Source organism: Falco biarmicus, chromosome 9, assembly GCF_023638135.1.
Source record: "Falco biarmicus isolate bFalBia1 chromosome 9, bFalBia1.pri, whole genome shotgun sequence".
In the NCBI taxonomy this organism is placed as follows: domain Eukaryota; kingdom Metazoa; phylum Chordata; class Aves; order Falconiformes; family Falconidae; genus Falco; species Falco biarmicus.
In genome coordinates this window covers 28,423,726-28,448,324 of record NC_079296.1, presented here as the reverse complement: position 1 = coordinate 28,448,324, position 24,599 = coordinate 28,423,726, and the positions used below count along the sequence as shown (strand labels likewise).

At 35.3% G+C, this 24,599-nt stretch overlaps 1 protein-coding gene across 2 annotated transcripts in view; it reads right to left on the bottom strand.

Moving 5' to 3' along the window:
- Positions 1–24,599, bottom strand: part of ADGRA1 (adhesion G protein-coupled receptor A1) — a 277,331-nt gene that overhangs the window by 138,455 nt on the left and 114,277 nt on the right. For both annotated transcript variants that reach the window (XM_056352198.1, XM_056352200.1), the window contains 2 exons: positions 13,828–14,041; positions 1,180–1,344 (listed from right to left, as the gene is read on the bottom strand). In XM_056352198.1, coding sequence (XP_056208173.1) covers positions 1,180–1,344; positions 13,828–14,041 — 379 coding nt within the window. The remainder of the gene's footprint in view (positions 1–1,179; positions 1,345–13,827; positions 14,042–24,599) is intronic.

Sequence of the window (24,599 nt, the reverse complement as noted above, 5' to 3'; positions counted from 1 at the left end):
TAAATAGGTATATAAATATATGCTCAGCAAATGTGGTATACTCACTGGAACTGAGGTTAACACGTAATAAGATAGCTTTGTAGTAAAGAGAAAACAGATTGAGTTGGTTTCTCCATTTCTTTCTAACTCATTCCTTTACTTTTATTCAAACACAAGAAATCGTAGCAAAAGGCCTTTGAAAAAGCATTAAAGGTAACTTAAAAATGAAGAGAGACCTTTCAGGTCAGAAGTATTTGCAAAAAGTTCTAGCGTTTAAAAGAAGCTTCCTTTCTTGTCTACTTTTCCTTTCATGAGCAATTGGAGCTGAATTTTTATTGTAATTCACTCAGTAACAATTACATTCTTGATTTCTCAATGGGAATGCCATCATACATTTATCTTGTTGTCGAGAAGGTAATTATATTTTAAGAGATCTATGCATATCACTGAAGTATTTTAGAGCTAACTGAAAACAATATCAAATTCCACAGAATCCTTAGCTTTTTCTTCAGTTTATGAAGATTAAAATAAAATAAAAAAACCCCAGCATATTTAAATAAAAGTTAAATGAAAATTACATCTAGTCAACAAAATTGCGCAGATTCTAAGATTCAGATAGCAGGAGAGACGTGTTTTCTAATCATGTGAAATTTTTGGTGGAACTATGTGTGTCCTTAAGCTTATCTGAAATGACCTATTTGTTTTACTAAGTAGTTTTACTCACTATTTTGATTCTCTTCAGTGAAATATTTTACTAACAGTTTTATACTATTTGTTACATCTAATCGCAGCTGAACAAAATCAGCAGAACTGGAACAGGTTAGAAAAGTACTGAAGATTTAATCTTCTGATATTTTAATGCGTGTTATCATATTCTATAATTCAGAAAAGACCAAGAACAATTTTGAACCCTCTCTCACTTAGCTGTAAAGTCTACATGCTTTGAAATCTTCTATAATCTCACACTGAGGAATTAGAAGATTCTCTGACTTTCAGAAACCACTTCTGCTCTTGAAATATAGCTGCCATTTCCCATAAAAATCACACAGTGCTCCTCCTTCCTACTATATTACATAAAATACTGTATTACATAAAAAAAAATGACATCTTTGTAACTGACACTGAAGTATCACGTAAGCGTGAATATGGTCTGTATCTATACGAATATATGAAACGCACTCCCAAACCAGAAAATCGTACCTGAAATCTCCTTTGTTGTTAATAACTCTTTCTGCAGGGCAGTAGGGTGCAGCCGTTTCAAGTACCACAATTTCTACTTGTTTAGTGCTATTTCCATAGGAATTTTTGACTAGACACTCCCAATCTCCTGTTGCATCAATGTCAATACTGGATAGGATAAGTTCACTATATAAAAAAAAAAAAAGATTAATTATTGTATATATTTAATTATATAGAGATCAAGTCATTGGGTTTCTGACATTTAACTTATCTTCAGAGGTTTTCTATGAAAATATAACCCCAGGTTTTGATCTACATTATTATAGGACAGACAATATGTGAGTAACTGGTATTTATGAGTGACTGGTATTAAGATTTTAGCAGTGCCAATTTGGACTGACCACTCAGATTGTAACAGACTATAACACAGATAAGAAATCATCACAATAGAATATCAATTATGCATCAATGCCCATTCTCCTTTCCCCAAATACTATAAAATGTTGGGTTTGCTGCGTAACCAAGCACTTGAAAGTCAGAAATGCATTTCAAGTTGACAATGCAACCAATCCACAGCAAATGCTTCCCTTCAGCTGCAATCGCAGCTCCTACAGCAGAATCTGCTGCTCTCCTGGTGGCATATGGGGAAAGGTTTCTAGCACAGCCATTGGCTGTGGAAGCTGTATATAATTTTCCTGATGAATGCAAAATGAGTTGAGGTAAATGGTGATATTTCTTTCTGTACTTTACTACTAATAAACTTTCTTCACACTCTCTTACACCAAATATGAAATGTAGTTATTAATATCAGCAAATTACAGTTGCATTAACTGTTTATATGAGTGTTAGGCAACATAGCAACCTTTTGTGGCTTCTCTTACAATACAAACATTGTGCATGACTGCACCACACCAATATTTAGCTGCCAAAGCTAAATATTCTGTGTAGAATTAGAGAAGGAGGAAATAATTTCAGAAACATTTAAAATTGTCTAGAACTGTTCTGGTTAGTATTTTCTATATATCTTAAATATGGCGAGAAGTTTCCCTTCATCTAACGGATGTAACCCAGGCCCTAATGAAGTCAATGATTAGTTTTTCAATTGACTTCATCAGGGATAGAATTTTATCTGGTTTCTGTAACTCCATAGATCTCAATAGACAAAAATAATGCTAACTACTATATTTTAATATAGCAGGCAATGTATTATATCTTAAATCTGCCATTGGGCTAGAAATAAATTTTACCACAGTTTTAAAGCAAGTGCAGCTTTTGAAAGTAGTTGAGAGAGGAAAGAAGCTCTTAATTATCTGAAAATATTTACTTTGCTTTACAGAAATGGCTCGTCTTTGAATATGTCTTGTGTTTTAGACAATTAGAAATTATGTGGGAAGAAACAAAGTACAGTCAGAAAAAGGGAGAAGGTACATTACAAAAACAGAAGCACAGAATGAAAAAAGTTACTAAATTGATTTCAAGTCTCTATTTCAACCAAAATCTTAAAAAAATCTACTTGTGGCCTTTGGCACTTTTGTAACGAGCTTGACATTTTGAAAGATATACACAGAATCATTATATATAATTTATTTTTATTTTCTTCTCTTTTAAACTTTTCTAAAAATTTCATCCTTTTCCAGTTTAAGCCTTTGTATATTATACATGCACTTTTATTAACTACAAGAAAGGATCTCCTTGTATACGGACTACTTCTGATACACATTAAAATAGACCACAATCAAAGCAGGAGGTAATTAGCCAGCCATGTACATAATTTTCCCTTTGAAACATGCATACAGTGAGGGATGACTTTCTCAAGTACTTACTACAGGACCATTATCTCAGTCCCCAGAAAACAAGCAAACCATGGGAAGCAGCCTTTACGTTAAATTGCTTCAGAACTTTTGTGTAGTTGTCCAGATATTCAGTCACATTTGTCATTACACAGTAACTTTAAAAAACTCACACTGTTCCCATTTATCATGGCTTGGAGTTCCAAGTACCTCATAACCCTCTATTTCACATGTTAGTGAATTCTAACATGTATTTATTGCAGAAAATGCACAAAAAGCATTACTAGCCATTCTCAGAGTAGTTGAATATTTTCATATAGAAAGAAACAATTGCTCTCTTAAGAAGTGTCAGATAAGAAAGTCCAATAACAGCAAACTCTTACCTAATGCTTAATACATCTTTTTACATTCAGGTTGAAATATTTAAGTGAAATTAGCCAGCTGATAACAAAAGTTAATTAAATCTTCTCTTTCATATGTCACAACAATCTCACATAATCTTTATAGACAGCTGAGAAAGAATATATTTCTAGAGCTTATGAAAAGAATTATCCATAAAAGCTCTTTTTCACTGAAACAATAGGCAGAATATTCACCTGCAGCATCAAGACCCGAAGACTTCCCAACTGAATAGGATGTATGATAGATGCACTGATCTTTTGATATATTTCCTATAAAATATCTATACTTATTGTTAACAATACAGATTCGGTAAAACTGGGAGCCATGGTGATTTTAGGTCAATACAATACTTGAGCATATTATCAGTTTCACAGGTAATCAATATAAGGATAAATAAATATGAAGAAAATTGGTACATTTTCCATTAAATTGCCGAAATGTGTTCTGATGCAAATTTATCTGCTGCTAAACAAATCTCCTGTCATTAGATGAAGTTTCCCAGTTTCACAGACAAATATTCACTGATACATGACTGTCGCTTCTGGTAGAAACACAATACTTGAACACTGGTTCAAATTCTCTAAAACGATTAGTAAATCTTCACATTCACATTTTAATCTTCTATGTCCCTTTCTTCAGATGGTGAACCAAAATAAGCCAGAATAGGGTTATTCAATACAGAAGAAGCTGTATAATGACTAGAACATGGACCTGTCTTCTGAATTGCCATCTGGCCACTGTAAATGATGCATTCATTTTTATTCCTCCAGGAATATTTGGGATAGCAAACCCAATGGTGAAACTGTTCATTTACTTACCATCTGGATATGACAAATGATAAATTGATTTTATACCCCTGGAGAATTTGGGGGACTGGAGTAAAATAAATAAATAAATAAATAAAATCTTTTAATTCTCAAAAAGAGCAGTCAAGTTGATCCTTTAACATTTTCTCCACTTATAATCCTTGATAACTTCACAGTCTCCTTGATGACTTCACAGTCCTGGCAGACCAAAAGGAAAGGGTGGGCCTGTATAGAATTTTAAACCTCTTCATAAAGTTTTCTAGGTCAGTTACGTATTTTAAGTCTTGGCACTATTACATTAGCATGCCCAGAAATTCCATTGTTTTTCTTGCTCTTAGCAGAAAGGCATTCTCAATCTCTCTTGGCCATAGCAACAAGTCTTAATAAAAGTCAAGAACTCTCTCGAGACCTGAGAACATGGCAGGACTCTCTTGTTTAGAAGCTTGACAAGAGCACAACAGAATTAAGAGAGGATGGCACCTTTGACTGTATAATTTTCTTGATTATCCTGTCTCACAGTAGCTAATAAACACCAGGCCACAAAAGAAATGATCTTGCCTCTACTATGCAGCTTTCCTAAGGATGGAGTATGTCAGAAAGAGTTCCTGCTCCCTCTACATTAGCAATCATATCCCACTTCTCAGAGGTGTGATAGTTGCTACTTTTCTGGAAATTTTTGACCTACCAAGACACAAAGCAAAGTCCGACACTCATGAGATGATGTCAAAGCAAACAAAGTCTGAAGACTGCTGCCTGATGAGAACAAAAGAATGACTAACAAGCTTTTCTCAAGTTTTCTTTTGAAATTATAGTGGCCTTCTCAGTAAAAACACTGAAAGGAAGAAAGAGAATATACATGTTTCTTTTTTGTACTGTGAAATTTCATGCATGGTAGGATTCCTTTTTCAAATGTGATGACTGACATATTGAAAAATTAATTAAGCCATACAGCTGATGCAATTGCTTGAAAAAGTTGTTATAGTATTGAACAGAAGCCTGCGGCATTTGTCATTACAAAAAGAGGAACCATAATACAGGCAGAAGCCTCAGTCATGTAATCAAGTAACCTATGACAATAGTTTTTTATTTGAGGGATAGTTTTTCATTGTTACATCTATGCATAACTAACTAGACAATCAGAAGTAGGTCTCATTATGCAAACTTACTCAACCATGTCCTGAAGTAATACCTTAGTGACATTTACTGTATGCCCCAACAATTATCTGCATGCCAGGAAACAGAGTATAAAGAGGTGACTTTAACACTATATTTTGACTGACTTTCCACAAAAAACATTTAAAAGTCTGACTAAGACTTGGGAAGAAACAACAGCTTTTCCTGGAGAAAAATAAAAATTAATTACTCAAACACAGATAACATTTAGGTTTGCTCATATTCTTCTTCAGACAGATAAATCATGAATGCTTTTCTATAGCTCACGCAGAAGGCCTGCATCCAACCCATACCACCTCGCATTATTAATATTAACACAAAATTTTTAAAATCAGTGTTGGTCTCCACAGTACACTGCTGCTTGGAATACAGTTTTTCACAGGGGATATAAGGTTAAAACATGGAAAATGAAGAGAGAATGTGTAAATCTAGGCACTTTAATTGAACTTGAAATTGCTAGTCTGATCTCTCTGACATTACTTATTTACCCATGAAAGAAATAGCTTTAGAAGGCTGATGGCCTTTAAAGAAAGCTTGTGTCCAGGTAACAGCAAGAGAAAAGGAAAATTAAAGATTAAAGTTGCTACTCATTTTGTATTAGATGTCTAACAAATATTTTCCAATGTAATCAATTTGTCATACTCATAGGAAATTCAATACATATGATTTTCTTTTTCTTCTGATTGACAATAAAAACAAAGCATAACTTACCGTATAATACCATCTGCAGCTACCCAAGAAACATAATATGCTATAACATACTTTTACTATGATTTGCCTATCAGCTAATTTGTTCACATCAATACTCTAGGACCATGACAAGTTACACTTGACTTCAGCGATGCCAATGGAAAGGACCTAATTTTAATGACAATATATTGACAGAAAAAACCCCAAACCTACTTCCAAAATGGGAGAAAAGACCTATATATCAGTTAGCAAACTACCTCACTTTGTTTCCTTTGTATTGCTCAAATTACTTCAACTGAAATGCAAATGTTCAAAAATATTGTCACAGTCTAATATTATCCATTTGTTATGTAAACATTTGCCTAGCAGTGAGATGTGTTTTCTACACATGGATGTCAAGTAATCGGTGACCTACATTTAGATGCCATCAATTTGTTTCTTAAAACTGAGAAAACAAACACTACTAATATTAGAGTGACTCTACTGAATCATCTTCAGAAATGGAGTCAGAAACCTAAATAGCTCTACGACATACCACAACAGGTTTAGTCTATTGTATGACCTTCTCTCTCTCATTGAGCTTGTCAAGTACAGATAGACTACCAGCTACTGCACTGCATTGAAGGGTGTGCATAAAGATGTTTGCATTTATTTTCAGACTCCCCCTGCCCTAGAGTCAATACATGCCAGACTAGTTAGCTGAAAACTTAAAGTGCGGAGAGAAAAAAATGTATCAACAGCTCTAGAGCACGCAAAGCTTTGTCTTGCTGAAGAAACCTTCATACAGCTGGCAGGTCTGTAACAGCACAGTGCTAGAAAACTATCCAAAGAGAGTACACCTGGGCCAGGGCTTATTTAAAGTACTTCATGAAACAGTTGTCTATCATCGAGCTGCTTTGTCAGTTGGTGAAAGATTTAGGGATGCTCAAATGTGTTTATTGTTCTTAATTTTGTTCTACCAGCAAACTGCTTGCCTGCAGGATGTATGTGACCACAGGATGTAACAGCAGTCTCCTGGGGAAATGGTGCTACACCTGCTGTATGCCTTTCGTCTCCCCTTAAGTAGCCTGCATCCTGCAATGTTATATCCAGAGGAAGCCTTATTTCATTAGCATAACTCTCGTGATCTGTACACTATCAGAGGTTCTTAGACAAAAAAACACTAAGACAAGCAGCACAATAGCCAAAATTACATTAAAAGCTTCTAAAGTAAAATATTCCCCAGATGATTCGGAAGTATTAAACACTTATGACAATTCTTGATCATATGATTACATGCCACTGGGACCAGCAAAACCCCAACCCTACATGAAAGAAAACAAACAAAACCCGCAACATTAATATTACAGTTTCAAATTATTTATCAAATGCACACTACTTTGACAGAATTTTCCACTCTTCCTAGTCAGTGGTGACAATACAAATGTAGAAATTAATTATTTCATGAATACTTTATAGGATAGAGCAATTGTATATTAGGGCTAGAATACTGACCTGTTTTATTTGCTGACCTGCAAGAAATTTGGAAAGATCTAAAAAGGAGGTAAGACATAGCAGATTCCTACACAAGAACTTCAGGAACAACCTCTAGTTTTTCTCCAGTGTATAGTGTATCTCCAACATTGTAAACTTTATTTTGTGATGGCCAAGAGTCATCTAATCAAAATACCATAAAAAATTAAAAGTAAGGTTGTTTTATCCTATAGGGAGAAAGAAGGGGAGGGCCTGGGACCATCATGCTGATGGAGTAAAAATGCTTTCTATAAGTCCATAAGGAGTATGTCCTATAACACACTTTCTGTGTTGAATAAACTGAAATACATGAAAAGTAAAAAGTAATTCAGTTATTTGTTTTAATATTTCTAACGTGTTTTGCTTTAAATAAATGGATTGTTTCACCAGTACCTAGGGTGATTGACCTGGTAGGAGGAGTACATCAGAGTCTACACATAAGTCAGAATTGCTCTGATCATCACAGCTGATTCACACAGCTACAAACTATGGCCTGGACTGAGAGAAAATGTATAATTATACCTTACGGTGGTGTTGACAGGAAAAGTAATTTTAAAAAGGTCAGTCCTGAGATGTTCAATCCAAACTGGTGCTGCAGTGCAGCATCTCCTCAGCTGTACAGCTGCAGCTGTTTGAAGGGCCACCACATTAAAATCCTTCTGGCCCTAAAAAGTCAAAGCAAAACTCTACTGATTCCCCCTTGTGGGGGGAAAGCGTAAATTTTTGTTCATAGTACTGAACATTTCATTTCAGTGGTGTGGATGGATGGACCCATACATAGCTGCAGGAAGTAAGCAGAGATGGAAATGAGACGTCAAAATTTTGTGCAAGGCATCTTCATCTGGTCTCAACATCAAAAGAAGGATACTCTCTTCTTCAAGAAGTTCTTCAAGGACTCAAAAAATTTTTTTACAGTTCTGACTTACTATTTTTCTAGGGTTCTCTTATTCTATCAGACAAAAATACTTACATATATTTTCTGTGCAAATATATATTTCTCAATAAGAAGTTACACAAATTAAGCCTACAGTTTTTGACACAGCACAATTCTTCCATAATGGTTTATTCCTTTAATGGTAGAGAGTATCACAGTTGCTGCTTTCTTTTCTCATAGTATCAGTGTATTTTTCCACAGGTTATATTTTAAATTATTCCCCAAACTGATAAGTAGGAAAATTGTCATTGAGTTTTATTCAGATAATTGAAAGACTTTTGGAGAAAAAGCCTAAATTTAATTAATCTTCCAAATTTATTTCACATGAAGATTCTCTTAATCTCAGATAATGAAACCCTTAACCTGTGCATTTCATATTCTGCAATCATTTTAAATATTATCGTCCTGACTGATATACGAGAAAGTTGCTGGTAAAGCTGCACCTGTCACTAGTCCTTTGCTGCCTACAGTGCCTGAAGTAAGCCGTAGACCATTGACTACAGGGTTTGAAGTAATCTCAAAACAATAAAGAAACATTGATTTACAATTTAAATGCTTATTTAGCTTCATTTCTTTCCTAACTGCTCGACAACTAAGGGTCAGACAGAGTCAATTAGATGAACCAACAAAATATCAGCACTAAACAATTTCTGCCGATTTCCCTGGGCTTCTCAGTATGACCCGTAGCTGCTTCTCTCCAAATACTCATGACAGTACAATATAAAGCCATTATAAAATACCTGCATTTCTGAATCAGTTCTTTGGATCTGTCCTAACATTTATTTTGGTTCATCATGTGCAGAATGAATCTCCAATATTTTGCCATGATTTGGCCCAACCTAGCAACACACTCATCAGTGATGTACCACCTTGAGACAGTTCTTTAACTTGTACCAGTCCAAACCACTGCTGCTCGGCTCCTATATTTTCCAGGTGTATTCTTACCACAAACTATTAAAACTGTTCAGGGGTCATTTGGAGACTTTCCACAAAATACAGGCATAGAATTTCTGCCTTTCTCCCAGAAGTTCTGGAAGTGTTTTGTTCTTTGTTACAAGGAATGCCTGTCTGGATGTCAAACTTGTCATGATACCACCTGTCTACTCCTGGAATCATTTTTCCTTCTATCATCATCCTTAAACAATCCTTACTCTTTCAGTGAAACTGTCTCAACCAAATTCCAAATTCTATACTAATAGCTTCTGTGATCATTTCATACACTTAAAAATTATTAATTGGACTCAAAACCCTCTTTAGATTACAAAAGTTATGATCAAAATTTTTAATCCACAAAATTTCATTCCTTTTTATTTTTTTCCTATTTTCTTCACTATTAGAGTACAAGTGGATCATGATTTGAAACTCTCTCTTGCTATCAGACATTTACTTTATGGATGGAAGTTTTGAAGCTTTTCACATAATCACATACCTCTAAAAGCAGCTTTCAAAAATTAATATACACATTTTATGTACAAATTTTTAAATCTATTTTTTACTCTTGCTCCTATCCTTGTTACACCTAAAGGATCAGATGGAGTTCCATATTGTCTTATCTTGTACATTACTATTTCTATTTACTTTTGACCATCCTATATTGGCATTGACTGCTGTCAGAATGTGAGGAAGCACTATGATGCTTTGCACTATTTGATGCTTTAAAACAATGTGGATTCTTAAGCTTAACTTTTGGTTTGGTTTAAGCACCCTGTATTCAGCAGCCGCATTTAGAAGACTGAAATACTTAGGACAGAATTTAAAAGAAAACCACTGTTTGTGGGGGACCACAGTTAAGACCTAATAGACCATTTCCAGTGGCAAATCTACCTACATAACAAAAATTTCATCTGAAAAACACTTCTGATACTGTTATCATATGTTTAGTTGAGAGCATTTTAGTTTCTCCAGCTGTAGCGCTCCTTTTTATGGGTTCTTAACTTTCTGCACAGTTTAATGTTTTCAGAAGGAGCATGTGTGAACTGTAATGGTCCCAGAGCAGCCATTACAGCTGTCAGAGGCGTAAGCACTGCTAAACACTCTATACACAAGTATTTACTGAATAGAACTAAAGACTTTAAAATTGTCATTATAGCCTACGTGGTAAATAAGAAATTTCCTGAAAATTAAAGTCTCTCTACTGCTGCAGAGTTGCTTCATTCAGAAAGTGAAAATATTTTCCTTTTTTAGTTTAATCTTCTAATAACTGTCCTGCTGGCCTCTGCACACATTGAAGCGGAACAGTGGGGAAGTTGGGAGAGATGCTGTGCTGCAGAGGATCAGACCTAATCTGCCTTCTCTGTGGCTTCAGGGATATGGATTGTTTCATTGCTGCATATTGTGATCAAACTGATAATCTAGTAGTACTCCAGGCTTAAGAAATTAGGCTGTCTTCATGGAAACACAAGTAACAACTTCAGCTATATCCATTCACAGATGACAGGAAATTAGTTGCATATCACATTCACATTTTCATGTATGACTATGACATTTATACACAGGCATAATGACAGAAAATTCAACATGAGCAAAATCAAATATTATTATCATTGGCCAGACATGGTAAATGCGAGCTAGCAGTAGAATTGAAAACACCCTCTCAAGATCTTCTATAAGGGAATACTCTTTGCCAAGAAAAATGTCACAGGCTGAAATACAGTTCAAAACTTTAGTTTAATTATTGTAACAGAAACATTTATTTTAGTTTATTCTGCTTTATCATAGGAGACAAAAAATACACATTTGGATATTTTATCCTTCTACTGTGCCACTTAATAAAACAGAAGGGTTTAGTATATTTGTGTTGTAAATCCACTTCCAGAAATATCTGGAACTACCCAATAAAATAACCATCTAAAAATGTTTGAGTAAGCAGCTTTTGAAACAGGACTACACCTCTTTGTTCAACACTAGCTTCAGAAATCTTTAAATTGCTAAGCAGCACAAGCCAAAGCCTGTCCTTTAGTGCAATCACAGAAAGCCACAGACAGTGGACATTTTCTGTAAAGAGTAGGTATAGGAAGGCAAAATATGACACTGTAAGAACTGATTTTAAGTGACTTTTATTTTTACTCCAAATCCTATACTTAACATATGATAACCTCAGGGAGGCGTAGCCTTTCTGATGTCTCACAGTGCTGTGATTTAGCCTTAAGAACTATCACAAATTGGTGTGTTATAGCATGTACCAAGCATATTAATACAAAGTATTGTAACATGTAATAAACATGCTATTACATATTATTTTAACATATAATAATAATTATATAAATGGAGTTTAGTATGCATGGTCACGATGATGGGATTAAAATTAAGAAATGCTGAAGACAGTTTTTACAATCATAACTTGACCAATGTTTTCTCATTTTCAACATGAGACTGCAGTAACATCTCTAATTTACAAAAAATCATTGACTTCAAAATTGTGTGGTTTTTAAAAGCTAGTTTGAAAAGTATAGGTGTGTCATGCCTTTAGTAAGTTAATTTTGATCAGCCCCTTGATCAAGGCAGAGGCATGACTGCTTGAGTATTAGTATTTTTCACCGTATAAGGACAACACTGTACAGTAAATGCAGTGTTGATGCTCTACTATATTGTGAAGTGAAACATATAGCTTAAATGAGCAATTAAGATGTTGTATGCTTTTAAACAGCAGTTGAAAGATTTTGAGTTTAATTCAAAAAATATTTTGTCTCATTTTGACAGTCTGTACCACATACCTTCAACAAATCAAACTGTTTTTCCAGTCTATAACAGCAAATGTGATGACATATTTGTAAAACATTTTTTCTGACTAACTGGTCCCAGTGCATACTGCAACATGAGCATCAAGGTCACCTATTTAATGGCACAGCAAATGAGGGAGGTAGCAGATCAACCATCCTTATCAAAATACTGCTGTAGTAGACAATGATTTTTATTTTATACTATGACAAAAAATGAAGCAATATAAGGTAAAATTCAGTCAAGCTACTTCTAAACTAGCTTTTTAAAAAGGATAGCTGTTTTGAAAAAGCATTTCTCATTACTATGCTTTACAAATTGCTTATAGCGCAAATTATAATTTAGTTGAAAAATATAAAGAGGTGATTAACAGCATGTCTTTTAATTTTGAGATCATGGAAATAAGAAGAACATGCTTTAATTTAAGTGGCTCATCAGTTATAGACTAGCTCATGCACTTGGCATTACCATACTAATTGGTCTAATAGTTTTTTTCATTATTTGCTATAGCCATACACATTGGTATTAGAAGGAAAGCCAGTAGCTGTGAGAATAGATCTACGCCTCTAGATCTACCTATAGGACTCAAAAAGGGGTCAGATAATGAGTGAGTAGAAAAAATTAAAATCAATAAAGATGACAGACCCCAGTGGAGAGGAATTAATTTGATTCTCTTCATAACTTTCATTTGATAGTTCAAGAAGCATTTCAGGTCAATTATATTAATAGAAACTGGTTGACTGAAGAGATGTTAATGATGATCCAGAGCTAATTAGCATAGCTATTTTCACGCCATCTTCTACAAAGAGAAAGGCAGAAATTGGACACAAATTCAGACTCTTTTTTTGATCAATGATGGAAATTGGCAGAGGACAAAAGGATGTGTGCAACAGCTTGTCAGCTTTTAGTGTTAAGCCAATACTCTATAACGAAAGACAAAAATAAACACAGACATTTATAATAATTTGTTAAATAAGATTTAAAAGGAAAAACTGAAACAAAACCGGAATGATACAGTCATTGCCAAATATTAGTTGTTAAATCTTTTATAGAAGCCTATTTGACTTCATTCCTCTTGCTTTTTTCACATCCGCAAAGGTTTCTATAGATCTCTGTGCCTCTCAAGCACACAGGGGCATACAGATGGTAAAAGTCATAGAAAGTTGCAAAATACTTTAATGTAAAACAAATATGAGATTATCTAACTAAAGAATATAAGATCCAGTATTTTGGAACCTACAAAAATTAATCCAAGCCTTCTAAATTGATAGTTCTTCATAGACAGATCACAATTCAAGCTTCTAGATGGTGTCAGGAAGAAGTAGTTTGGCTGTAATTCACTATATGTTACTGCAGCTGTTTTAAGTTCAGTTTCTTCTCATGAATTACTGTATAACAGACTGTTTTTATCTGTTTCAAAGTCATAGTGTCTCAAATCTGGATACGCAGACACAAAAAATATGATTTGGAACCACAGTCATTTATAGCCATAAAAATCTCTACCTGTGTGTGTTCAGATTCAAGCATGCAATTGAATTGCTTCAAATAAAACTCTTCCTGATGCATGTTTTAATGAGATTTCTTGCAAGTGTTAAATATGTTCACCTTGCCTACAAGTCTGACTATAACAAGAGGCATACATTACCGTGTAATTAAGCAGCAGTCGTGAATGATGCTGTCCTCCACAAATATGCCGCTCTCCTCATCTGTTTCAACCAGGCGACCAGCATGGAACCAATGTACTTGGGTAGTATTGTCAACATATGTTGCAGTACACTGAAATGGCAAGCGGTCTCCGTGGAACACCACTTGTCTTTGTGATGGGATCAGCTCAAAAAGAGGAAGTTCCAGAGGCCCAGCTGCAGGGAAAACAAAAACGAAACCGAAAAATAGGTTAAAAAAGTAAATTCCTCCCTTAAGAGTATTGTAAAGTGAACTAATTGTATACAATTCTAGCTTCCTATATCTTCACATTAAAGCACTAATATGAAAGATCTGCCCAGAAGCTAACCACGTAAGTCTGATCATGTTGTCAGTTCTAGAGATCACACTTCCTTCATTGGTGTGAGTCCTGATAATTACAGGATTACTAGAATATCTGCAGAAAACGGGTTTCACAGAATAGTTCATAGAATGAGAATGACTGAGGTTGGAAGGGATCTTTTGAAATGCTCCAGCCTAGCCTCCTTCTCAATGAAGGATGCTTTACTACAGAGGTATATAGAACACACACACACACACACACACAGCCTTCCAATTAAAGAAAAAATACAGTTATTAATATAGGTACAGTTAACATTTATAAGACCACTTCACTGTCAGTGAATGAAATTCCTGCTGTGCTCCAGAATGGAAGTTACTCACTCTAGACAGCCTAAACCAGGGGTCCTCAAACTTTTTAAACAGGGGGCCGGCACGCGGATGAAGTGGCAGGCAGTCATCTGCAGCTGCTTGGTCCCCCCCCCAACCTCCGGCAGGAGGGGTGTGTGTGTGTGTCTATAAATACCGGGGGCTGGATTGAGAACCCTGGGGGGCCGTATCCAGCCTGTGGGCCGTAGTTTGAGGACCCCTGGCCTAAACTATCTCATATGCCTGGGTTTTGAGTGATATAATAATAAGGCTAATAACAAAAGTTAAACTTTCCCCTGAATTTCAACTGTCCCCATGATTTTTCATATCGCTGTCCTTTCTGTCTCTTCCACAAGTCCTCTTTACTCTCTAGATGTTTACTCAACATTAAGTATTTATCTAAATAGCTCTTTTACTTTTTAATAGTGGAGTACATTTTACCATCTTTTTTTAATGAATTTTCTCTCCTGTCTTTCCCCAAGAAATATCCCCGTAATGAGGATATTGCATATTCTAAGCAGAATATTACAAGGACCAGCTGCAATAATCACATATCCAAATGCCTAAACACAATTAAAAAAATAAATAACATTATAAATTTGGAAGGTATATGTATTTTCGACCCTGCCGGAAGTCTGCTAATTTCATGCATTTGACAGTGATTGAAGGCTATTTCCTTCAGTCCTACAGTCTCTGTAGAGACTGAATATATAGACAGCATTTGTTTCTTCCATTTTTATTTCTGGATCCTGAAACTACCTTAACACAACTTCTGTAAAATATTTTCTGTACATTATACATTATGCTATTTCTTCAAATCAGTAGCCAAACATTGAAAAGGAGCATTTTAGGTAACTGAAATGAGGCTCTACATCTAAAGAAAGAAGATCAACTTCTATGAGATAATAAGGAATAAATGGAAAACCTTATTTACTTGTTTTCTGATATAGTCTTCTGAGGCAGGGGAAGAAAATTACACCTCTGATACTTCTTTATCATTGTACAAAATGCTAATGGTAGTGAAAATACTAAAGACTCACAAATGTGACTGATGAACACGTTACCGTGAACATCCTGCACAACAGTTCCAAAAATACAAGCTTTTCACCTCAGCCTACAATGCCAAAACAGTGACTGAGCCCAGGTCACTTTGTAATTTCACTACTGCAATCTCTTTTTAGGCAAAATGCCTACAGTCTTGCACCTTGGAAATTCTTCTACCTTGATGAGGAGAGAGCATTTTTAAGCTAGATCTTCCTCTCCCTTATTTTTCTTCTGTTTTCATTTAAAGGCCTTTCATCATTAATATCTATCCAGCCTACAGGGTTGTCAGCTGAAAGGTCACACTTCCACATTTTTACCACTAGGAACTATCTCAAACATCTATTCTTTTGACAAGTACTTTAACGTGTTTTTTTTTTATTTATTTCACTGCTCACCATCTTATCTTCCTTAAACTTTCTCCTCAAAATCCGCCATTGCCCATAATAAATACAGATGAACTTAACCATGCCTAACAAGATTGCAAGCCATAATCACTGATTGTACAATTGCTAAAATTTGTGTTCCTCTCCTTACTTAGCATACCACCCTAATAAGCTTCTTTAAGTCATTCAGATGTCTTTGGAACACTTAAATAGTGAGAAGCTGTATTTATAAACCTAGCTTTGGGCCCTGAATATTACTGGGTAATTTAAATATTAAACAGTATATTCATCACTTGCTTCGAATAAAAAGTGAGGGGGATCATTTCTACATTTTTCCAGAGGAAGAATGCTGGCCAGGAAGATACACAGGATCTGTACATGAATGAATATGTGATATTGCTGTCCGGGAGAAGCACACAGTGGGTTAAGGGGCTAGCTACTATGTGCTGAAATGCTGGAAGTCTGCTACTGAAATGTGGCAAGTCTGTGACTATAAAGGGCAAAAATCCCTCCTTAGTTGTGTATACATCCTGCAGTTTGTCTTATTGCTCCTATTATTTGTGGACATGGATGCGCTACTAAAAATTTCTTGAAACATACTGAGTATTTTTACATGATTTTTGGCTTCTAACTAAAGAGAAAGTGAAACAGACTAACACCTCATTCATAATAGCTGCAGGCTTGGTCTCAGGCATTTACATTAAAGGTTTTTAGTAGAAGACGGAAAGAACGTCTCCAAAAGGTTGCATGCTTTGTGTTGCATTATGAAGTCAATTACGGAATATAAGGAAAAGTTCTAGTGTGGAAATTTAGCCATAATTAATGGAATGATTATAAAAATGGCATCCAGAAAAATTAAACGTACTGTCACAAGTACAACAGCAATATATACTACTCACAGAAATAATTTCTCAATGAATGCAGTAATTTTTAACTGAGAATATTGTCAAATGGTTTTGGTCATGCAGTGAGTGACACATTGTGTCATGAGGCTATGAAGTAATAAAAGTGCAAGCTACAGTATCAATATTTCTTAAGTCAAGCTAAATAACTTGCCTGGCATATGAATGTAGTGTTACATTACACTATCACTTTGAATTTATCTCTGTCTTTATAGCTGGTCTCTAAGGCTCTTCTGTTACCCCTTCTGTTGCTCAGCCTTGGGAATCACTAAACCCAGAAATGAAGTGGGAATGAAGTGTTCTGTACAGATTTTGTCAATTAATGATCAGAAGTATATGAACACACACACCCCCTTTTTTTTTTTTACTGCAGCATACCAAAAAAGCAGAAAATGATCCTGTGATTGACATCAGGCATATCAACAACATACTCATTTTCTTTTTCTTTGCAAATCCTTCCAGCTACCAGCAAAGATGCAAAGCGAATGAAACATGCCTTTGGTTTACCCTCACACTAGGATATCCTTCTGACCAGCTGAATCCTTTGCATATGTACCTATTTGGGTTGATCAAATTGCCAAATAATGCTGCAAACTCATTTTCAAAGTGAAACTACTAAAATTTCAATGGATTATGACATTTGCAGACCATGGAAGTACACTTAAGTACTTCTGCAAAACATCTGCTTTTAATCTTTGTGATGTCCACAAAAAATGATTACCAGAGCTAATCTTCAGTTGTTTTCCAGGGATAATCATGATTTAAATGACTGAGGCTGGTTCTGCAACTATTACTTATGCAAAAGTTCCAGTTGACTTCAGTGACACAGCTCAGAGATATAAGGATTAATTGCATCAATAAGAGTTTCAGGATTAGGGCCAATACCCTTTATCCTGAATGGCTATAAAATGGTTGTATAGTTCCATCAGCATCAGCTGGAAATACTTATTTTTAAATCCATAATCCAACAATCTTTCAAATTCAGAACAAAAATAAAAGTATTTACTAATGCTGTGCACACGTTTTCAAGCTTGACTTTCAGAAGTAAGAAATTCTGAAAGTATTTGGAATGATTTGGCATTGATTTGACACCACTTGAAACATAAGAGCTCTGGCAAGCATATCCCTACCCAACAGAAATTTCAATTTGATTATGTGATTACTAAAGACTAAATTGTGATTATTAAACTGTTATTACAATATATATATATCATCTCTGATGCTCATAAGTATGCATGTGTGTAAGTGTGTGTGTATGGCAGATACAATAGCCTCATAAGATTAAAATTAATTTACAGTTTACTGTTGTATCCTGGGAAAGGAGGGAGAAATTTAGGGGGATTTTATTCATTTAATTTTTACACACATGAAACATACTCTAAGATTATCCTTCCAAGACAATCCATTCTGCTGCCCTCGAATTTGGAGCCAGCACCACCATGGTGTGACTCACCTATAGGCATTTAGATTAAGGGCTGATGCATTTTTACAGGCTACCTGTCCTGTCTCTCTCTAGCCAACACTAAACGACAACTGTGGCAGAGCACCACAGGAATCACTGATTGCAGCATGAATCCAAAGGTCTAACCCATCATTACAGTAATTACATCTTGATCTTTCACTTCTCAGCAGAAAAGGGTTTTGTTGACTGAAGGCCAGATACTTTATGTAATCCAGCCTGGTATTTCAGATTAGCCCTAGATTAGAACACTGAGGACCTATGGAGGAGGAATCAGGTTACACAAATACCGCTAAATTAGAATATCACTTAAGAGTCCTTCTCACAGAAAGTATATCCCTGAACATTTTAATGCATGCAGTGACCCAAGATGTATATAATGTTGAAAATAATAGAAATTACATTAAGAACCATTAACTAAAATTGAAAAACAGAGCACTGAAGCTCTAAGGAAATGTTCCAATGCATATGCCTTTAATATCTACATAAAACAATTTATATCACACACATGCACACACATGAAATACTTTCTGTCTTTTCTTTACAGTTCGGTTCTTGAGATTTTAAAAACAGTTCAATTTTCCATCAAATTTTGTCCTATTTTTGCTTACTGTTTTAAAAGAAGGAAAAGAGAAGAATGTGAAGGAATTGAACATATATGGAATATAAATGCATGTAAAAGACATAATATAAAATGCATTGCTAACCTGTATTTTAGTTACATGTGAAATCCAATATGATCACATTTAGAATGTATGAATTTCTAATGAATGAAGTCTATTGTTGTTTTGGGTGAATGATAAAAAGCAAATCTGTAAGTACAAAAGCTGGCCTATGCAATAGATCGTTGAAACCGCAGAAAGTTGGCTGGTCACTGGCCATTGTCTTGGAGACATTATGAGAGAAAAATGAAATTACGTCCAACCTCCAGCCACATTTGTTGCATTTTCTGCTGCATAACCTATAACCTGAGCAGCACAACTCCCTACAGCTAAATAGCTACTAAGGGCATAATCCTGGTTACTACACTAGCACATTCCACTGTTAAGTTTACTACAAACACAGTTTTCTGCTATACATTTTCTGGCCTACATTAACTGCCTTTGTTTGATATTGGCAGCTTTTACAGTCAGAAATAGGAAAATCCACAGGTTTCTCCAGGCTGCCCACACATCAGCGTGGTATTACAGTGCTCATGTCTCAGGATACACCACTGACTTCTGCCTCTTGGTAGAAAATTTAGTTTGCTACAGTGCACCACAAGCTTTTGGGACAGAAAAAAGCCAAAGGTTGGTATTTTGCTTCTTGTTAATTACCTGATTTATTGTGTTGCCAATGGGCTTTTTATTTTAACTGAGTGTGCCTACAGGGTGCGGCACATCCTGCTGACAAAAGTGTGAGTTAGAGCTCTAATATTTGTATACAATCTCAGTGGGAAAGAAATGTGCATGGAAAGCACAGTGGGGGGAAGCTGGAAGTGAGGACAAAGAAAAGGAACTGGTCCAATAAAAAGGACAGATGAAAATGAGGAAAACAAATTGAAAAACATTAGTTAAAAATCTGAGTTTCTGACACAGCACATTACAGCTGTTGATGTGTACTGAATGGAACTGAAGACAGTGATCTGAATTGCTCTAAAGGCCAGTTCTGCCAAGAAGGGGAGGTGCACCAATGCCAACTGCCATGTTGCAAAATTTGCTGACAATAACAAAAGGTTTGGTGTAGAAGGTCATAGGCAGTGCCATATGTCAGAGAAGTCAAGAATGAATACAGAACTGGAGCCAACCTTCAGTTTTAATAACAGCTTTGCCTGGCTCCAGTTTTAAGATAATATCAAGAAAATGCAGATGCCAACATATATTAAACATATCAAAATAAGTCTTTGGGGCTTGGAACAAGAGAGCTTTGTAACATGTACATTTACCACTCACTGCAGGAAAAGTGGAGCTCCTGTTTTTGCAATAGCTTCTTATTTCCACCAACTACATAATGCTGGCAGGGCAAGGCACATTGCACACCATTTTATCAGTCCCTTTCACCCTTTTACATGCTTTTCAGATAGAAACGTAAAGTAGATGTATTTTTTTTGCAGCATCTCATAATTAAATCACAGGTTTATGTTTACTTTGTAATGCTAAGTGCTACACTGAAATAGTAGCTACTAAAAAAAGCGCAAGACTTCAGACAAGTATGCTGTTTTATTTTAAGTTACAAATTTTGTATTGCATTTTACTCTTGCCAACTTCTGTAAAGCCATCAATGCTGAGAAAAAGAGAGAGAAAGGGTGTATGTCTCATGAGTGGGCATAGCAGAATCAGTGGACTGAGGCACTGATAACATAGATGCTGCTGCATGGAGCCGAAAAGAAGTAGCAATCCTAGGGTCTATCTTGAGTTAGAACTACAGTGAGCCCAGGCTGTCACAGTCCACTGCTACTGGTGCTTCCGTTACCTGGGTTAGCTAATCTCATAAACATAATCCATATCTACAAAACAGAAGATGAAATTCAATGCAGTTGTGCCAAGAAGAGCTACAATCATAGCTCTGGATGACAGCCTTGCTGAGAAGCACTTGAAGTCCATAACTTCTCGGATTTATTCATTTAAAATAAGTTACATCTGTGTAGAAACTAAGGCAGGCTGAGCTGGGAAAAGTACAACTCAAACCCAGTCACTTTTAGAAAATTCAAGTCATAATGGGTTTCATCTAGCACTCAGCAAGTGGATGACAAGTCCAGCTATGACAAAGTTATTTAACCTTTCTCTGCAGGAGTTTCCCCCAGATTTATAAACCCCTGTGAAAATGAATTATCATTTTTGCACTGTGTCTAGGGACTGATGTGTGTTGTATCCATTACAACCATTTTAAGTGAGGGAGCAGTGGAAAAACACTTTCTGACTTACTGATGATAGCAGTGATTTACTTGGTAGGAAAGCAGAGGTAGAGAAATACAGAGGTAGCAGATTTCACTTAACAGCATTTAATATAAATGCCAATATCATAAAATTAATTTGTAAAGTGGCAACAGCTACTTGAAAAATTTCCACCACAGGAAATTCAAGGTTTTGTTCTAGTTAGTCAATTCATCAAAAATATTATCTGCGTGCAGGCAAAATATAGCTCACGTCTTGCATTGGCATATCTAGCAGAAATTTAAAAGAATGGGCAAAGACTTTTTTCCATCACTGATTCCTTTCCTATCAAATAAAACTGCTGCCACTTTTCCATCTCTTATTTTCAAATTGTCCCAGAAGTCTACTTTAGAAGCTGGTGAGCATTTGATTATTTGCTGCACCCTGAAACTTGAAGACCATGACATATTGACAGCTATGGTACTGGAAGATTCGTCAGCACAAATTCCTTCACTGGCAAGAGTCAGAAATTGTTGCTAATTTTGATTACTCATATTATCCTTATGGCAAGCAAGCTGGCAGGTTCATGGCTATGCACACTCATTACAGCTTGCAGTTAATAAAAATGGCTGAGTGGTGGCAAGCGAAAGCACCTAGCTCTACAAAATATATTGATTAGCTTTATCTAACTGAGAAGTGCGGTGGTAGCAGTCATCTTTCCAAACCTTAAGCACCACTAGCCATTTTCTTTTTATTTTCCTATCAGGACTGCACACTTAGACCATGGAAACATGGCAGCAGGAAGATCTCAAGAGTGGCAGTGATTGCTCTTAATTGCCCAGAGTCCAGCAGGCTGCATGTGGACCCATCTATGCTGCAAGAATGCCAAACAAGACACGTAAAAGTCATAAAAGATGCTGAACAAGTGACAGTTCTGTTGAAGTAAGAACTTGTCCCAGTCATTGTACGAATTTTTTCCATTGCAAACTCCTCTCAGCCCAGCTGACAGTGTCAGAAACTGCAGCTCTCAACAGCCATTTTTTATACATATATTAAAGACAGCGCTGTGTGATGAAACGTGCTATAAAAATGTGAAATACCACCATGGTATACTCCACTTAATTAGAACACAGAATATTAGGATGAAGGATTTAGAGAGAAATTTCCCATAAGAACAACAAAGATTCATTACAACAAACCTTAGTAAGTGCTGTTAACTGGACAATACTAACATAGTTTGGTATAGAAGCTTATATAATCTGTTCTAGAAATTACCAGTATAAAATGTAACCCTAGTCTTTTAATGTACATGTTCTCATGCTAAGAATAAAGAATATATCTTCTTGGATGTTCCATGGGCCTTAGTCAAGGCTGGCTGTCTTACTGTTGCTTTGCTCATGAGCAAGTAGTTTTTGGAGATGGCCAGTCAAGTCTCCAAGGGTAGAAGCTTTGAAGATTAAAGAGGCTTTTTTTTTGCTGATGTTTTCCTCACTACATCTTAGCTAAATTTTCCTTTACTTACTTCACATGCTTTTTGGGACAAGCAGGCAAAGATCATGTAGAAAATAAGACACAACTATACTTTGAAAACCTCTGATAGAGTTTAAGAGCAAGCCATGGGAAGAAAACCAAACTGGGTACATTCCCAGCATCATTCAAATCAGCAAGATTTCAGGGATGAAAAGTTCTGTTAAACTATATTTTCATGTGTGAGCACAGATGCAAGAAAATATGTACTAGTAAACCTTCATCCTTTAAATTTCTCAAATGACCATTTTAATGCTTCTGTTATTTAGTGTTTGTAAGTTTTAAATGTAACTAGTATTGTGCCTCAAACCTTGCAGCAGTGTTCTAAATTACCACTAAGAAAATTAGATAATAATGTTTAATATTAAATGTAGGGCAACATATTTCTTTTTTTGCCAGTTTGAGACTAATCATATTGGAATTACACATCCAGAATTTGGAGCCAAAATGTTAGAACATCGTTGGTTTCACATTACTAAATGTTAGTATGGAAAACAACTTTGAAATACAAAATGGCCACTTAGCTCTGACACAAAACAAATCTACCACATCTGTCTTTGAAATATCCAAAATGTACAGCTAAATTATTTGATTTATAGGCATTCTATTATTATGCATATTTTGTTATTAAAGAAAATCCTGGATTGCTAACATTGTAAAATAGAAAAAATTGCAAGAGGATTTAACCACAGCTAATTTTATCACTACCCATATCTTGCAAAACCTAATCCTCTGAAAGGTTACTAATGTGAATATTCCTATTTCAATATAATTAGACCTATTCATATGATCAGGCATTCCCTGCAGAATTGGAGCTAAAGTCTTGATCCTGCATATTCTTGAAGACAATGATGCTCTGCATGAATGCAGCAGGCTATCTATAGGCTGCCAAGAAACTACAGGACTGGAATCTAAATCTGGATAATTAATCCATCATTCTTTGTACTTGAGATTTTGAGTTTAGTCAGTTACTACATACTGAAACACCCCCCCCCCCAGTTCAATATTTACATTGTGTTAATGGAGTAAGAATGACTTGTAAATTAAGAAAGAAATGGTTGAAATAATCTCAAGCCCATCCCTAAGTTTAAGTAAAGAACAAATGAGACCAAAAAAATGTTTTGAGTACACTGAGAGCAGAAAGGAAGAAAAATATTCCTTGTTAACTTTGAGCCAGTATTTTTGTAATATATAGTTTATTATGTAATATAATATGTAATGTTATTATGTAATATATATAAAGGTTTTAAGAACAATCTATGTGCATACATATACAACTGTCATTTTAAGATTCAAACGGCAATGTAGATAATTAATTTTTTTCACCACATGAAAAAGCAACTTCAAATTTCATTTTTCACCCAATATCCCTACTGCAAAATATTTGGCAGTATTCTTAAAAGCTGATGCAGAATCAGACTGAATGCATTCAGGTGATTTCAGGTTTAAATTTAAATATTGAAAAAGGTCTTCTTTCAAAGATGAAATTTCCCAATATTAACCTATTTTTTTTCTATTTTTAGCAATCTAAAAGTAAGTACGTATCTCCTTCAGAGTTCTTACTATAGACAGTGGAAGCAAACTTGCTCTGCTAGGGAGGAAGGGAAAACAAAGCGCAAGTACATCAGGTAAAATTGTAAGGACATTTCAACATATGCAGCATCTAAAATATCACTATTCTACCATTGCTGAGAAAGCATTTGAAGCCACACTGAATAAAAATGTATGTCAAAAAACAAGAAGCTGTTTCAAAAAACTAAAGTAATTTAAACAGGAAGTATAGAAAAGAAAATGTTCTCTTTTTCCCCCAATGGTATTACTCTAATTGATTTTAAATTATTTGCAGTATTTAGGTAAGACTGAAAAAAAAACTACTTATGAAAATAGACTAGGGAGCTGCA